General features: G+C 34.8%; 1 protein-coding gene and 1 long non-coding RNA gene across 2 annotated transcripts; one reads left to right on the top strand and one right to left on the bottom strand.

The window, feature by feature from the left end:
• The first annotated feature begins 1,150 nt into the window (after window positions 1-1,150).
• Window positions 1,151-3,718, top strand: LOC118062568 (senescence-specific cysteine protease SAG12-like). The gene is made up of 2 exons (XM_035076371.2): window positions 1,151-1,696; window positions 2,883-3,718. Exons 1-2 carry the CDS (start codon window positions 1,261-1,263, stop codon window positions 3,467-3,469), a joined length of 1,023 nt encoding a protein of 340 aa, XP_034932262.1. The 5' UTR covers window positions 1,151-1,260; the 3' UTR covers window positions 3,470-3,718.
• A 3,095-nt stretch (window positions 3,719-6,813) lies between these two features.
• Window positions 6,814-7,330, bottom strand: LOC140955475 (uncharacterized). The gene is made up of 3 exons (XR_012169582.1): window positions 7,200-7,330; window positions 7,026-7,096; window positions 6,814-6,947 (listed from the first exon to the last, which is right to left on the bottom strand). It is a non-coding gene; the product is annotated as an uncharacterized lncRNA (long non-coding RNA).
• Between the last annotated feature and the right edge of the window lie 10,333 nt (window positions 7,331-17,663).

Raw genomic sequence — 17,663 nt, 5'->3', positions numbered from 1 at the left:
GTTACGCTCAAGATACCTTCCCACAGCACCAATCAATTATTTGGTTCACATCTTACTCCAAAAATAACTCCAAATTTGACTTCAAAGCTCCAAACCAGTATTGTTTTCGGCAATGATCGTTAAGAAAATCTTCCCACATATCGGTTGGTTCGTCTTGGTTTTAATTAATTAAATAAAGAAATCAAATCAAATTTTTTGTTACAAAAATGAATTCAAATGTAATGATTTTCTTTAGTTTTTTTAGTAGCTTTTTCACAAGTGATTTGCCGCGGTACAGGCAATTTACTTTTTAGAAAAAAAAAAAAAAAACATGCAAGCTTTTCTAATATTTTTTTGATAAAAGAAAAATAATTATAATCATAAATTAAAAAGTGTATGCATTCATTTAATTAAATAAATGAATAACTATTTATATCAATAAATATAAAAAATAAATGTTAAAGAAGAAGAGAGAGCTTTTAATTAGGTCTAAAAATTATTTACATCTACAATAAAAGTTTTGAATCCAAAATTTGACTACAACCTAACTATTGGATCGGCTAATATGAGAAGTTCCTGCATTAAAAATTTATTGCATAAGTTCATATTGCAATATAATTTAACAAGACATTCGTCCTTGACACGAGGAAAGTCTTACTCTTAATTTCAAGTCAATTAATGTATTTCGAATTACATGGTTATCGGATATTTTATAACGATTTGTTATCAACTTTTAATTTATTAAAAACAACTTAATTTACTATAATTCTCAAAATAGCTTAGGTAATAATTAAACATTGCTTCAAAGATAATTAATAGTGTAGGAGACATTAGGGCTAGCACATGACCCTTGCTGCTTCTAATAAATAATTAATCGTAATTACTATACAACTCCACCCTTTTAACTTTCCCTATATAAATGTGAAAATCACATCGATTAATCATCGTGAGCAAAAAGAGCTGAGAATAATAAATAAATTAAGGAGATGGAATCTTCCCCCATAAATGCCAAAATCACATCGATTAATTGACAGTGATGGTTCGATCGTTGATCTTGTTGTTACGCTCAAGATACCTTTCCCGCAGTACCAATCAATTAATTGGTTCACATATTACTTCAAACGTTCTAAGCCCCAAACGTAGAATTAAGGGTAGTCACATAGAAAGAAGATGGCTACAAAACTGCGTCTATAAAACCCCATTGCGCTGTTTTGAATTTGCAGTGCCACTAGAAAAACACTCACTTACAAGGCTGTAGACGCATATACTCTTATACGTACCATGGCCGCAAAGAAATTCAATACTCATATATTTCTGCCATTTCTCCTTATTTTAGCTGCATGGGCAACAAAAATAGCTTGTCGTCCTCTTGATGAGCAGGAATATATGTTGAAGAGGCATGAAGAATGGATGGCTCAATATGGACGTGTCTATGGAGACATGAAAGAGAAGGATAAACGATACTTGATTTTTAAGGAAAACATTGAACGCATAGAAGCATTTAACAACGGTTCTGACCGCGGATACAAGCTTGGTGTGAACAAATTCGCAGACTTGACCGATGAAGAATTTCGTGCTATGTATCATGGGTACAAGAGACAATCATCCAAATTGATGTCTTCATCATTTAAATATGAAAATCTAAGTGACATGCCAACTTCAAAGGATTGGAGAGATGCTGGTGCAGTCACCCCAGTTAAAGATCAAGGCAGATGTGGTAAGTACACATAATTTATCATAATAAGAATGCTGTCTTTTGGGTATATCAATTTTGTTTTTTGCTTTTTCTCGAGAGTCCTTGAGGTTTATTTGTTTTTCATTTTGGTACCCCAAATATTCTGGTTGTGCACCTAAACTAAAACTGTTTTGTAAGAATTTAAACTAATAAAAAATTCCGAACTTGAAGTTTTAAGTAGATAAATTGATATTTTGTCACAAAATAATTGTGGTCAAAATATTATTTCTTATATTTTCTTCCAAAATTTCTAATCAAAGCTACTTTGTAAAAGACATATAGTTGTTTTATTTTATTATGTTTCGTTAATTGTTTTTGTTGTCCTTTTGAGTTATAGAATAATCAATAAGTATTATAATATATTTAAAACACTTTTTAACAAATATTAAGTGATTTATGATTATTTAATTAAGCGTGAATATATTTTTTATAATAGTGATTTTTTAAGTGTAAATTAAAGGCTAAAAAAATAAAAGTTGATTAGAATGATGATGATATATATATATATATATATATAAAGCAACATAACAACACTATATAACGTCTTTGGTTGTGTAATTAAAAAATAATAATGGAGAAATTTTTTATCTTAAATAAAAAAATAATAAAGTAAAACAATTATTGGCCATTTTAATTTGTTTTTTTAAAAAACAGATGTATTTTAAAAACACAATAATATCAAACAGGCACTTGTATCCTTAATAATTAATTGAGTGCATTTATTAAATTCTGTTTATTGGTAATTTTATGTGTCAAGAAAGAATAAAAATCAAATATATAAATTAAATTTATTAAAAAGATTAAATAAATGTTATTTTATAATGTGGTATTTTTTAGTGTTTACAACAAATTTTAAATAAAAACATATTATGATTAATTATAAGTATTAAATAATTCTTAACTCGTACTCTAAAAACGCCATTAGCTATACCCAATAATAATAAGAAAATTGATGATATTTTTAATCAGATCCTTTTAAGTAATTAAGACTTGAGAAAAACTAGACTCCGATTTGATATAATTCTTAAATAATGACCTTCATAAACTTGTTTGTATATAAAGTGGGTATATATAATTACTCCTAGTATTCTTTAATTGCCATAAGTAAATACGGGAAGTTTCACAGAGTTCTGATCCCTGCTCGTTGATTTACTATGTTGAATGGTAGGGTGTTGCTGGGCATTTTCCGCAGTGGCAGCAATGGAAGGAATTATAATGCTTAAGACAGGTAACTTAATATCATTATCAGAGCAACAGCTTGTGGACTGTGATGTTGGAAATAAAGGCTGTGAAGGTGGTCTCATGGACACTGCTTTCAAATATATTAAACAAAACGGAGGGCTAACAAGTGAAGACAATTACCCCTACCAAGGAGTAGATGGCACTTGCAATAGCGAGAAGGAAGCCTCTATTGCAGCAGAAATAACTGGGTATGAAGACGTGCCACAGAATAATGAAAACGCTCTCCTGCAAGCTGTGGCCAAACAGCCAGTATCTGTTGCTGTTGACGGTGGGGGGCACGATTTCCAGTTTTATAAAAGTGGTGTCTTCAAAGGGGATTGTGGGACAAATCTAGACCACGCGGTTACTGCAATTGGATATGGTACTGACAGTGATGGGACTAATTATTGGTTGGTGAAGAATTCGTGGGGAACCAGTTGGGGTGAAAATGGGTATATGAGGATGCGAAGAGGCATCAGTTCAATCGAAGGCCTATGTGGCGTTGCCATGGATGCTTCTTATCCAACTGCATGAGTAAACGTTATGGGTCATGCGATTAATATTATACTAAATAGTCAAAAAATATATAGTACCTGATTAAAGGTACGGTTCGGAAAGTTTGTAAACTAAATTAAAAAGTTATGATTACATGCAATAAAATTATAAAATAAAGTGAAGATTATATATGTTATTAAAAATATGTAAGATCACAAACTAATTTTTATGTAGTAAAAACATGAGATAATATTATAATTGTTATATTAAAATATATTTTTTTTAGTCTTTGTATAGTAATTTAAAAAAAATATATAAAACAAATTAAAAAAGAATAAAGATAGATCGATAAGAACAAAAAGAATGACATAAATAGGTCAAGTGTAGAGTGGTGAATATTCCAAATGTAAATAATAAAAAATAATATTTTGTTTTCCAAAACAAATAAGTAAAAAAAGAAGAAGAAAAAACTAAAAAACATATTACAAAATAATGAAAATAAGAACAAAAACAACGTTGATAAATAGGCAAACTGTAAACTGAAAATATGCCAAGTATGAAGAAGAAAAAGGGGAAAATCTAGGATAATATTTTTATTAAAAAAACAAATTATAGATTTGTCATCACTTCAATAACATCTGAAACACATATAGTCTTCAAGCAATTTCAGAGACTCCATAACATTGGCTTTTGTTTCAGTGAAAACAACCTAATCACATTAATTTATGTACAACTTTGGAAAACAATTTCAATATTGGCTTTTGCATTTGTGAAGGAAATCCAAACATATTAATTCCTCAAAATTTTAGAAACAATCACAACATTGGCTTTCACCTTAGTGAAAGCAACCCAATGGCATTGGTTTCCGAACAATTTCTAAAACAATAACAACATTGACTTTTTCCCAAACAGAAGTAACCCAATCATATTGGTTTTCGAACAACTTTGGATACAATCACAACATTGACTTTCACCTTAATGAAAGCAATCCAATCACATTATTATTTCATGCAACTATTTACAATTTATTTAGATCAATTTCATTCATAGCATTTATAGTTACAACCAAAAACTTAATTCACATCATAAAATTAAAGGTAAGACTTTACTTACCTGCTCCTCTAGTCGAGTGAGCTCCACCGACAGAAGATCTTGTCCCCGGTGTCCCCTTGGAACCATACAAATACTTTTTATTAGTACATTATTTACAATCCACATATCCATTCTTTGTACAAGAAATACTTCTTTTAATATCATACTTGGACTCACTATGTTTAACAATTCATAATATGGCCTCAAAACACTGTTTAGTGTTTTACTCCTCACCAGAGATGTAGAACTTAGTTTAAATGGATTTTATTTATTTAACAAGGTAAGACACAAATATACAAATTTAGTGGAAAAATTAAACCCAGTTCCATCGCTTATACACTTAAACTCATCAAAATACAATTGGATATGGATCTGCCTTGTAACATATAGCCTGACCTTTTTCTAATGTTTTATCCATATTTGAAGTTTTATAACTCTAAATGGGGTAAGGTTTGTTTCTAGCGGAAGCTAACATTACTAACCACATTTTCCATGCAGACATCCACCTCAAACTTTCTCATTTGCTAATCTCAATTCTAGTTTAAAGTTTGACATTAATTTTGTCCAATAACTTCCAACTTGACTTGTCTTCGTATTTTTATCTATATATAGAGTTTTATAACTCTGATTTGAGAAAATCCATTCCCATTTAAAATTTAACACATTTGTATACAACTTTTATGTAGGATAATATCCCAAATTCTATCCTTAACTAGCTCAATTTCTGGCCACAAATTAGCTACTAACACTTTCTAGATTTCCAAATCAGAGTATAGGTCCAATACACATCCAAATATTCACTACAAGATTTCACAGTTTTACCGACGGAAATATTCCGTCGGTGTGTGACAGAACGTTCGTCGGTAAATTATTTACCGACTATATTACCGACGGAATACTCCCGTCGGAATACCTTTTGTCGGTGATTCCACATTCCGTCGCTATATCTGTCGGTAATAAAAAAAACACATTTACCGACAGTTTTACCGACGGCCTGTGCGCGCCAAAAAAAAAAAGTTTCCCGCTTGGAATATACCGACGGAATACATTCCGTCGGTGTTATGTAAATACCGACGGACTAACTCCGTCGGCAAAAGTGTCGGTGATATTTCATACCGACCGAATAAATCCGTCTGTAAATTCGTCGGTATTTTTATACCGACGGATTATTTCCGTCGGTGAGTATGTCGGTGATGGGATGGCATACCTCAGACACTATCCAATGCCGACGGATTTATTCCGTCGGTAAATCCCTGTGTAATTTTATTTTTTTTAATTATTTAGAAAAAATAATATAAATTAATAGTAATACAAACCAATTATGCAAATAAAATTTATATTAAGCAACAAAAACTCAAAGTTAAATAATATTCATTACAAAATGAATGTGTTTAAAAAAAAAACAATTAATATAAAGGTGGAGGAGGAGGAGGAGGAGGAGGGTGGGGGTTAGGCGGCCAAAAAGGATTAGGCGCACATGTTCCGCCTTGTGTCATGTTCATGACCATTTGACGAAGCTCTTCATAGGCCGCTCTTTGTTGTTCAGACTCTGCTCTGCGTTGTTCGTCCGCCAATCTGTGTTGTTCGTTCGCCAATCTTTGCTCTTCTTTGAGTTGTATGTACGCCTCTGATAGGTGGTCGCACCTTTGCTGCAAGGCCACAAACTCCTTAGATTGGGAGCTCGATACAGATTGGGAGCTCCCACCGGTTGAAGCAGTACCGGTCGACCGCAACTTGGCAGCGGTAGTGTTGGAGAGCCCGTAAACCCGATTTTTATCGGGTCCACCTGACGATCCAGCCTCCATCCACAAATCCGGATCGAATTCCGGATGGGTCGAAGGATCATCCCCGTATCTCTCCCTCAACCGATTATTATAGGTCTCCTGAAAAAAAAAATAATCATATTCAATTCAATAAACATAATAATAACTTACAAAATAAAATGGTTAAACAAACACACCACAAACTGTTGAGCACGGTTGTCAACGAACTGTTGCGTCCCCTTTTGGCGGTCATGACTCCGCACGTGCGTCTCCACAAACAGCTCCATAGGGCTCGGCTCATGTCCAAGAGACTTAGCCTATATATAATGAAAAAAATGTATTAACAACAAATTAATTGAACTATATATTTCATTTAAATTAATCTTACCATCCGTTTCCCATGTGCAGCAAACGGAACGGAGCCGCCGGTGTGCGTTGTAACCGAGCCATGAATTTGCCGATTCCCGTTGCCGGCACCGGACTGTGAACGTCGAGTGAACCGCTCAGACGTCACGTGCTGAAGATAGTGCGGCCATATATCTTCCGGGATGTATATTGGTTTGAAATCCCTCCAAACCGCAACATCGTTCCAGCCTTGTAACCCCTTATCCCTCGCTGTTTTTTTTGCTTTTTTCTGGGCGTCATACCAAAAATCACGCAACCTAATTCACGCACGAAAAAATTACATTTCAAAACATAAATAATTATGTTAAAAAAAGTCGTATTGTTTTCGATGTTACCTAATTGCCGCGTGATTTTCCCACACCCTCCTCACAACACTGTCATGTTCATCGTCCCAGCAGAATCGATGCTGTATATAAAAAAATAATTTTTTAAAATGTTAATAATTTATTTACAATTATAACATGAATTTATAATTAGAAATAAGCTGAAAATTATATATTAACACGAACCTCAAATCTACGAAACCATGCATTGATTTGAGGCATCCATTCAGGATGTCTGGATATCTGACTCCATTGAAACAATGGAATCTCCATCGACGCTTTAAACGCCGATGATATTAATCGGGCGGCCTCAATGTTTGTGAACCTGAAAAGAAATGAAATTAATTTGTGATTACTTCATAAATTATGTTTTAAATTTGTTTTTTTTTATATAAAAAAACTAAAACATTAACAAACTTACATTGAAAGATCGTCCTTCCACTGTGCCTCGAACTGGCGGGTAAATTGATTCCGCTTCGAAGGCATGCCGCGTCTGCGATGTGAAACATCGCTGGAAGAGGCAGCATCGGTTGACGGCGCAGGTGGTGTAGGTGCCTCTTCTTGAGAGGCACCTAAGGAAACATCATCATCGCTGCTAGACGAACTTGATTCGACTTGACGACCAGCTCTGGTTTTCATTTTGCGCATCTAAACAATTTTATATTAATAATTGTAAAATAAAATTCAAAAGTTAAAAAAGATACTACCCAAATCCACAAACCTGCAAATATTAACAATAGCCACAACCAATCGAACCAATCTATACTAATTATTCCAACATATTCAACTATTAATCCTAAGATAAATTCAACGTTAACAATTACAATTCACAAATTAATCAATAATTATATTCAAAACAATAAAAAATATAACAAAAAATAAATTCAATAAATTCAACAAATTATACTTCAACAAATTAACAATTACAATTCAACAAATTCAAAAAATTAAAAAAAATTCAAAAATTCAACTTTAACTAATTCTAAGTTAAATTAACTAATAACAATTCTAACAACACAACAACAAAAAATATTCAATAAATCCAACAATTAAATTCAATTATTCAACAATTAAATTAACAAATATTCAACAAATTCAAAAAATATTCAAAAAATTCAACTTTAACTAATTCTAAGTTAAATTACCTAATAACAATTCTAACAACACAACAACAAAAAATATTCAATAAATCCAACAATTAAATTCAATTATTCAACAATTAAATTAACAAATATTCAACAAATTCAAAAAAATTCAAAAAATATTCAAAAAATTCAACTTTAACTAATTCTAAGTTAAATTACCTAATAACAATTCTAACAACACAACAACAAAAAATATTCAATAAATTCAACAATTAAATTCAATTATTCAACAATTAAATTAACAAATATTCAACAAATTCAAAAAATATTCAAAAAAAAAAGGAACGAAATATACATACCTTAATAATGTGTCAAATTCAAAACTTTATCTACATTGCAACAAAAAACACCAACACAACAAAAATAAAAACAACTAAAAATAAAATAAAATAAAATAAATTAGAAAAAAAACACATACCTTTTAATATAATGAAGATTTACAACACCAAATCTTGCTAGAGATTAAAGGTGAAAGTGTTTAAGGATTGAGGGGGAAAAAAATGAAAAATCTAGGCTGAAAAACGCAGGAGAAGAGAAGAAGCGGCGGGGAGAAGAAGAAAAAATGAGGCGAAGCGGCGGGGGTGGAACTTATAGGTCAATTTTACCGACGGAATCCCCGATGGAATTAACATCCGTCGGTAACAGGTTACAAATCCGTTGGTAAAAGGTCAAAATTCCGTCGGTATTTTTTGAATTTCGCCCCGAATTTTTAAAAGCCCTCCAAAATTTTTGAAGTTCGTCGGTAATCTGACAAGTTCAGGGGCGCATTAATTAACGCACTTTGGGAAACGCGCGGTCCGTCGGTAATTCTGTCGGTAAAATGGGTAACCGACAAATTACCGACGGAGCTACGCCGTCGGTAATACCGTCGATGGTGGTTTTATGTTTTCGAGCTTACTGTGAGATGCCGACGGATGTTATTCCGTCGGCATGGCCGTCGGTGATTGTGGCATTTTGTTGTAAATATTTTCGAATTCTCTGTGAGATACCGACGGACGGTGAGTCCGTCGGCATGGCCGTCGGTGATTGTGGCATTTTGTTGTAAATATTTTCGAACTCTCTGTGAGATACCGACGGACGGTGAGTCCGTCGGCATGGACGTCGGTGATTGTGGCATTTTGTTGTAAATATTTTCGAACTCTCTGTGAGATACCGACGGACGGTGAGTCCGTCGGCATGGACGTCGGTGATTGTGGCATTATGCAGGAAAGTTTGTCTTTGTATTGCCTGTTTACCTTTCTGCAGAAACTTAACTGATAAACTGTCTATCACATAAACACAATAACCACATTGCTTAAACAGTAAATATTTTGTTTTACAAAATACATCATCAATAATCTAAATTACATGAGACAAATGTTTTTACATAGGGCTTCATGTTCATAATTAGTCGGAATTTTCTTCTTCTTCCTCGTCAATTGAATTGTCATCATCTTCATCGCAATCTTCAATATGGATATCATCTTCTTCATCGACATTTGGTTGTCCGCTAGAGCTGAGAACAACATTCAACTCCTCTCCGTCAATATCAACAAGACTATCATCGAGAACTCGAAAATTTGAATTTTCTTCCAATTCAATCGAAGGAGCAACTCGATATGGTTCAACCAACTCACGAACTTGAAAGACTTCATCTCGCACACTTGTGTCTTTGTTCTCATCCTGAACAACCTCGACACGACCCCGTGGTTTCGTTTTTAAAACGGACAACCAATCAACTCTTGAACGATCCTTTCTAAATGAAGGGGTGTGTGTGTAATAAACTTGTTGACATTGCTTTGCGAAAACAAAGACATCGTTTATGTTGCGGAGTCTAGCTTTTGAGTTGATTTCGACCAGACCATGGTGCGAATCAACTCTGATTCCTCTGTCCGTCGTGTCATACCAATAGCATTTGAATAAAAACACTTTATTCTGCTCGCTATGATATTGCAGTTCGACGACCTCTTCTAATCTACCATAGTAGTCAACTTCTAACTAGCTACTTGTGGATCCCTTAACACAAACACCGCAGTTGTATGTCTTTCTTCCTTGCCCGTATTCTTCAGTATGGAAAACATATCCATTGACAAAATACTCGTTGTAGCACTTAACTTTTCTTTCAGGGCCGAGGCTTAATGAAGACAATGACTTGGGCACACTCCTTCCCATTTGATAAACCTTGTAAATATATGTAATTAAATGTACATCAATACACGGTAAATGAACGAGAATCTCGTAATGACATGCATATGTTAGAATGAGTTTGTGATAGTGCTTACATGTGTTCTGAACCATGTGGCAAATTGTTCATCTTGTAATTGAAAGATCTGGGATTCGGTCAGCTGCGAGTTATTGGAGAGCAAATATTGTCGATGTTGCCTGCAAGTGATAATGAGTGTATGATATTACAATATATAATTAATAGTATATTACTGACAAAGTTTAATTACTATTACACATATATAGACTTACTGAATAAATGGTCTCAGCTCATCACAGTTAAATAGAACATAGTTGTGTGCTTGTTTGAATTCTATTTCCGACAAATATCTTCCTCTTACGGCATTTTTAGGTGTGGGTCGTCCAGTATTGGAGAATATTGACAAGTTCCCACTGGAAGGCACTTCACCGCCATCGTCATGCCGTGGAACGCGATTGATTCTTGTTCTCAGATGAGGTTCGAAATAGTACGAGATAAATGTTGATATCTCTTCAACAATATAGGCCTCAGATATCGAAGCCTCAACATGCGCCTTGTTCTTAACCTTTTTTTTTTAGATTAAACAAGTACCTGCATTGAAGTACAATTCAAGTATTTTCAAATAAGAAAAACATAGAAAATACTTTAAGATATGAATTCCATTGCAACTGTAATATCTCACCGTTCGAATGGGTACATCCATCTATACTGGACCGGTCCTCCAGCTTTTGCCTCGAATGGTAGATGTATAGGGAGATGCTCCATTGAGTCAAAAAATGAAGGAGGGAATATCATCTCAAGTTTGCATAGTGTCTCGATGATATTCGTTTGAAGCATCTCAATGTGCTCAACATTCATCTTGCTGGAGCATATATCTCTGAAGAAATGACTGATCTCCATTAGTGCATCCCATATTCCCTTTGGCAACAAATCACGAAAAGCTAATGGGATGAGTGTTTGCATAAACACGTGGCAGTCATGGCTCTTCATTCCATACAATCTGCAGTCCTCTATGTTAACAAGCCTTGATATGTTCGATGCATGTCCATCCGGGAAACGCAGACTCTTAAGCCATTTGTAGACTAGCAGTTGTGCGTTTTTCTCTAACACGAAGCTTGCCCTTGGTTTTGCAACCCGTGACTCGTCATAAACCAACTCCATATTTTTACGGTTACAGTATAAAGCTATATCCAATCTAGCCTTCATGTTGTCCTTTGTCTTCCCCTTCACATCCATGACGGTGTTGAAAATATTCTCAAACACGTTCTTTTCGATGTGCATGACGTCAAGGTTATGGCGGAGAAGATTAGTCTTCCAATACGGAAGCTCCCAAAAGATACTTCGCTTTACCCAATTATGGGTCAAACCAAAACCAGGAAACTTTTGCTTACCTGATTGAAGGCCAAACACAATGTCACCGTACTCTGATACAACATGATGCAATTCTTCACTAGAAAGACGCGGGGATGCAACATCTTTTTCAACTCTACCAACAAAGAAATCTTTTCTGTTCTTTCTGAACCTGTGATTAAGTGGCAAGAAGCGACGGTGACAGTCAAAAAAAGAAGCTTTACCTCCGTTTGCTAGCATGAATGCCTTGTTGTTTTCCATGCAGTATGGACATGCGAGTTTCCCATGCGTGCTCCAACCAGAAAGCATTCCATAAGCTGGAAAATCACTGATAGTCCACATCAAATCCGCCCTCATAAGGAAATTTTGTTTCCTAGATATATCATAAGTCAGAGATCCAGAGGACCACAACTGCGCCAGCTCATCTATCAACGGTCGAAGACAAACATCTATATTCCGCCCCGGGCTGCTTGGACCGGGTATGACAGTAGATAGAAACATGAACTCCGGCCTCATACACATTCCCGGTGGCAAGTTATAAACTGTGAGAATGACCGGCCAACAAGAATAGGGAGCAGCAAATGACCCAAATGGGTTGAACCCGTCTGTACACAACCCAAGTCGAACATTCCTTGATTCAGCAGAAAAGTCAGGATGAACACTGTTAAAGCGTTTCCACGCTTCGCCATCAGAAGGATGCACCATCACACCATCAACGACATCGTGTGTTTGGTGCCATGTCATGTGCTCAGCAGTCCTTGGTGACATAAATAACCTCTGCAGTCTAGGTGTGATCGGGAAATATCTAAGTTTTTTATATGCCACTAGAGTCTTCCCCCTGCCAGTTCTGGGTTTGTAACGGGAATGCCCGCATGTCATGCACTCGGTCATCACAGCATTTTCAAGGTAGTATAACATGCAGAAGTTAGGGCACATGTCAATTTTCTGGTATCCTAAACCGAGGGGTTTCATCATGGACTTTGCAGCATAGAAGTTCTCTTTGAGCCTGTTCCCTTCTGGTAAAATGCTTCTTGCCCAATCAATAATTTTGTCATACCCGGCCTCACTCAACCCGTGATCTGACTTGATGGTGAACACCTGTGCCACAGCCGATAATTTACTGTGGTTTGTGCAGCCATCCCATAATGGCTCGTCAGAATCTTTCAACAAATCAAAAAACCTAGCTGCCTCTGCATTAGGTTCTTCTTCTACGATTGGACATTGATTGACATTATCTTGATTCATTCTCATTGCATCCATAACCATGTTTCTGTAAGGATTAGTGTTGTCATTTGCCGCTTCATGCACGTTGCTAGCACTAGAAGTTGACCCAACCACCGTTTCTCCCATTCTCCTATTACTAACAAATACCTCTCCATGTGCATACCAACACTCGTAATCCTCCACAAACCCTTTGTGTAGAAGATGCATCATTACAACATCTGAATGCAGATACTTTTTATTTTGACACTTCCTACATGGACACCTAATACCGCCTCCAGTAAAATTTCTGGGAATAGATGTTGCGAAATTAATAAAACCCTGAACCCCGTTACAATAATCCATCCTCCGCAATCCTTGGGGTGAATCTAGATACATCCATGAACGATCATCCATGACTTCTATCGAACCTCTATAAAAAGGACCCATTAATTAAGCAAGTTCTTAATTATTTCAAAACACAACATGTAATTCGGTAATTCTACAAATTAAATTTTAACAATTTTCAAACAAATACAATCTTACAAAATCTAAAACAAACCATAACAAGTATAAAATTATACATTCATATACTACAAGTTTGTTTGAGAAATAACAATAAAACATGTACATCTACTAAAAAAAAATAATACATATACTAAAAAAACAATAAAATTAACATTTAAATGTTAAAATTTTAAAAGATAGAATTACTTACAAAAAATGATAAAATCCGTCGGTAAATCAGAACACGGATGCTGTGACCACAAAACAAATACAACTTGTTGTGCTGAGATGAGAAAAATTCTTGTTTTGGGGTGAGGGGGGGCTGGTTATTTTGCAGATGGGGAGGGTTAGGATTAGGAAGAAGAAGGAGAAATGGGGGAGAGAGTGTCGGCAGAGGAGCCATATATTAACTTTTGCCGACGGACTTACCGACGGAAATTAATACAGTCGGTGAATCCGTCGGTAAAACCGTCGTTAATTCTGACGGGCAATCGACACGTCACCGCACGGACCTGCTGTTCAAATCCATCGGTGATTCCGTCGGTATTTTTAACGGTGCACCCGTCACGTCACTGGTACGGATCTGGCATTTCAAATCCGTCGGTAGTTTTTGACGGTGAATAGGTCCCATCACGCGTACGGGCCCCAGTTTTTAATTCCGTCGGTAATTACCGACGGAAATAGTCCGTCGGTAATTACCGACCGAATTACCGACGAATATTTTCCGTCGGTGATTTCGGCCGAAAAATACCGACAGAAAAAATTCCGTCGGTATGTCCGTTGGTATTTAGCGATTTTCTGGTAGTGATTGTCATGCATTTATTTCACTCTTTTTATCACAATTGCATACGAAACATGTCATTTTTCACAACAATAATCATTCTTACGATTTTAAACATTCATAATTTAATTTCACTAAAGCATGTGCCACATGAATTAATTTAGATGTTTAGATTCCAACATACAACAATTTCTTACGGATCATAAACACTTGTTCTTCTAAGATGCACACACATAATCAAAATTGAAATGTTTTCCCTTTCATTTTCTTGTTTGGCCGAAGGTTTCAAGGCTTTGGTACCCATCTTTTTCTTTAACTTTTTTAATATGTCTCCTTCACTCCTATTACACATTCTATCCTCAAATTGTGATAAAACTTAAATCTTTGTATAAAACTTACCTAAAAGTGCTATAAACTGATATGAAGGGTGTTAGTTTTGTTCCTAGCCGTGTTTTTGCTTGATAAAGCTCGTTTTCCCCTCAAACCTTTTGGTCTCCCATCATTTTTCTTCCACTGCCGCTAGCTTCAACCCTCACTCTCCCTTCAATTTGTATTTATTTTTTGTCTTAAATCCTAATTCAACCCCCCTAACACTCCTAATAATTGATTTTGTTGTGTTTCTCTCTACAAGATCTTTGGGAGAAAAGTGATAAAAAGAAGAAAGTGCGCCCCCCCCCCCCCCCGGTTTTCTTTTGTTTTCTGCCGTCAACTCCTTTTTCTTTCCAGGGCTGAAGGGTTTTCTCTTTTTTTTGTCCCCCGGTAATTCATGTCATTTTAATTTAATTCCTAATTCTTTATGTTTCTCACATTACGCCATACTCTCATCTATATGCACATCCTTTTCTTTTTTTTTACTTATGTTTACCTTCACACTTTAAGATAAGAATTTCCGTTTGTCACTAATGATCTCTTCTTCAATTAATTAAATTCATTCATTCATTTTCTAGGGGTTTACAATTTTTACAGTGAAAGATTTTAATGTGGTACAAAAATGGTAGAATGTTGCAATTGCTACAATGAAACTTTATTTTCTTAGTCTTTATATAATATTTCTTTAAAAAAAAGTGTAAAATAATTTGAAAAATAATGATTTATATAGGTCAACTGTAGAGTAATTAATATTCGAAGTGTAAAAAATGAAAAATAATATTTTTTTCTTCCAAAAATTTGTAAAGAAAAAATGAAGGAAAAAACAAAAAAATAAATACTACAAAAGAATGAAGATAAGAAAAAAAAAATGGTGATAAATAGGCAAAGTATATAGTGAAAAACATGCCAAGTATAAAGAAAAAACATGAAAAAAAGATATAAGTATATTTTGTTTTTGGTTTCTAAAAATAACAAAAAATTATAGATTTATCATCGCTATAGTACCTACTACCATAAAAAAATTGAAAAAAAAAATAAAATTATGTCATTTCTATAGTGAAAGATGGTTTCATTTTTGTATATGTATAATTTTAAAAAATCAAATTAGCCCATGTGTCTTTTAATTATTATTTTTACATACTTTAATGTAACGAGTTTTTTTTGTGTATATATTTTGGGATTATATATATATATATAATGTTGTTTGGTTCAGTTTAGAATCCCCATACCTTCCTTTGCTTGTAGTCGTTGGTGGGGTGGTTTTTCTTTGGCGACACTTTCTTTGTTTTTGCCTCTTTTCTTTGTCTTCTCCCATAAAAATTCTTGCTAGCCATGCAAAATTTTTTAGTGGTTCTTTTATTTATTGAGATTTAAAATTTAATACTTATTCTTTTGATTTCTAATTTTTTACCTTATCCCTTATGTAAAATTTTGATTTGTTTCAATTTCATCCTTCATGATATGTTAACTTTTTTTCAATTTGGTCCTCATTCATTTGATTTGATTTTAGTCTTTTTGTTAAATTAAATTTTATTTTAAATTTCACCCTTCAATAAAAAAAACTAGTTTCTCTCTAATTTATTTTGCTTTTATTTCAATGTTGATCCTTATTCTTTTAATTGCAATTTTTCATTTTAGATCCTTCTGTATAATTGAATTTTTTTTCTCAATTTCATCCTTCAACATTTGATTGGTTGGGCGTTGGAACTCATGGTTTTACTAGGTAGAGTGCTTATAGTCTAATAACCTAGGTCATAGGTTTGTAAAGTTAATGTGCATTGACATTGATTTTTTTAACTAATGTTTTTTTAAGAAATTGGGCCGAGTTCGGCCTAAATTTGGGGGTTGGGCTGAGGCTGGCCCAAAATAGTGTTGGGTTGGTTTCAACTCAAAGATGTTTTTTCTTTTTTTGGTATGGGCTGGCACTAATCCGACCCAGTAAACAATGGAGAACTCTCCACTATTCACTTAGAATAGTGGAGAACGAAGGGATGCAGGCGAATGAGAAGAAAAAGAAGAAAGGGCGAGGCTTACCTAGTGGTTGCTCACGGTGATACTGGTGGCAGCAAAGAGAAAGATGGTGGTGTTTCACAGTGGTGAGAAGGAAAAAATGATGGCCACTATTGTTTTTCCTTTCAATGCAGAGGCACATGTTTGTTCTTTTTCTTTCCTTCCTTTTTGTTTTTGCTTCTTTTCCTCCATTTCTATATTTTTCGTTCCCTCCAACCCTCTTTTCAGTTTTGTTCTCTCCCCTATGTTATCTTCTTCTTTTTTTTTTTTTTGTTATTTCATCTTTGTTTTCCTTCTTTCTTTTTTTGTATTTTTCTCCTTCCTCTCCTTCTTTCCCTCTCAGTTTGTCTCTATTTTACACATCACCGGTTCTCCAAAATATCCCTCGACAACCTCTTCTGTTTTCTCTCATTTTCTCTTTGTTTTTCTTCCTCTCCCTAGCTCTCTCTCTTTCTGGTCATCCCTGTTCTTTGTTTGTTTTTTTTTTTTTTAGTTTTTAACCTCCTAAAAATCCTTCTCTTCTCGTTCCTCTCTCTGTTACAGTCCCCCTAAAATTTTCTCTTTGTTTTTTACCTCTCCTCCCTCACTATCTTTCACCTCCTCTACAATGTCTTCCCTAAAAAATTCCCCTATTTTTTCTCCTCTCTGCCCTGTGGTATTTATAAGGGGCAGGAGGATAGGGCCACCTTACCCCTGTTATGGTGTAGTGTAAGGTGGCTACCCTGTCCCTGTCTTAGCGCAGGGTAGGGTGGCTGGGTATGGCTCCCCTTTCTTCATCATGGTGGTAGGTGAAAGGGTGTGGGTTGTGTTAGGGTTTGGGCAAATATGGTTGGAGGGAGGGAGAGGGAGGGAGGGAAAAACATAGGGGAACAAAACTTCTTCTTCCCTTACTGCGCGTCTAGGGAAGAAGAAAAGGCACAGTGCTGTTCAAAACAACACCATTTTATGCTTCTCATTTTTTTTAATGAAAATTGCATAAAACGATGTCGTTTTGACCAAAACACACCGTTTCATTTATAAAATAAATGGCGCCAAAACACGTCAAAGTCCAAATCAATCCTCAATTATTGATTTGGTCAATCAAGTCCTCAATTGCAATTTTGATT

The sequence above is a fragment of the Populus alba genome, chromosome 4 (assembly GCF_005239225.2).
Source record: "Populus alba chromosome 4, ASM523922v2, whole genome shotgun sequence".
Lineage (NCBI taxonomy): Eukaryota > Viridiplantae > Streptophyta > Magnoliopsida > Malpighiales > Salicaceae > Populus > Populus alba.
This window is presented reverse-complemented; position numbering and strand designations above follow the sequence as displayed.

Coding starts and splice junctions, on each gene's coding strand:
- LOC118062568 (XM_035076371.2), top strand. CDS start 1,261: ATGGCCGCAAAGAAATTCAATACTCATATATTTCTGCCATTTCTCCTT. Junction 1,697..2,882: donor TAAAGATCAAGGCAGATGTG/GTAAGTACACAT, acceptor GTTGAATGGTAG/GGTGTTGCTGGGCATTTTCC.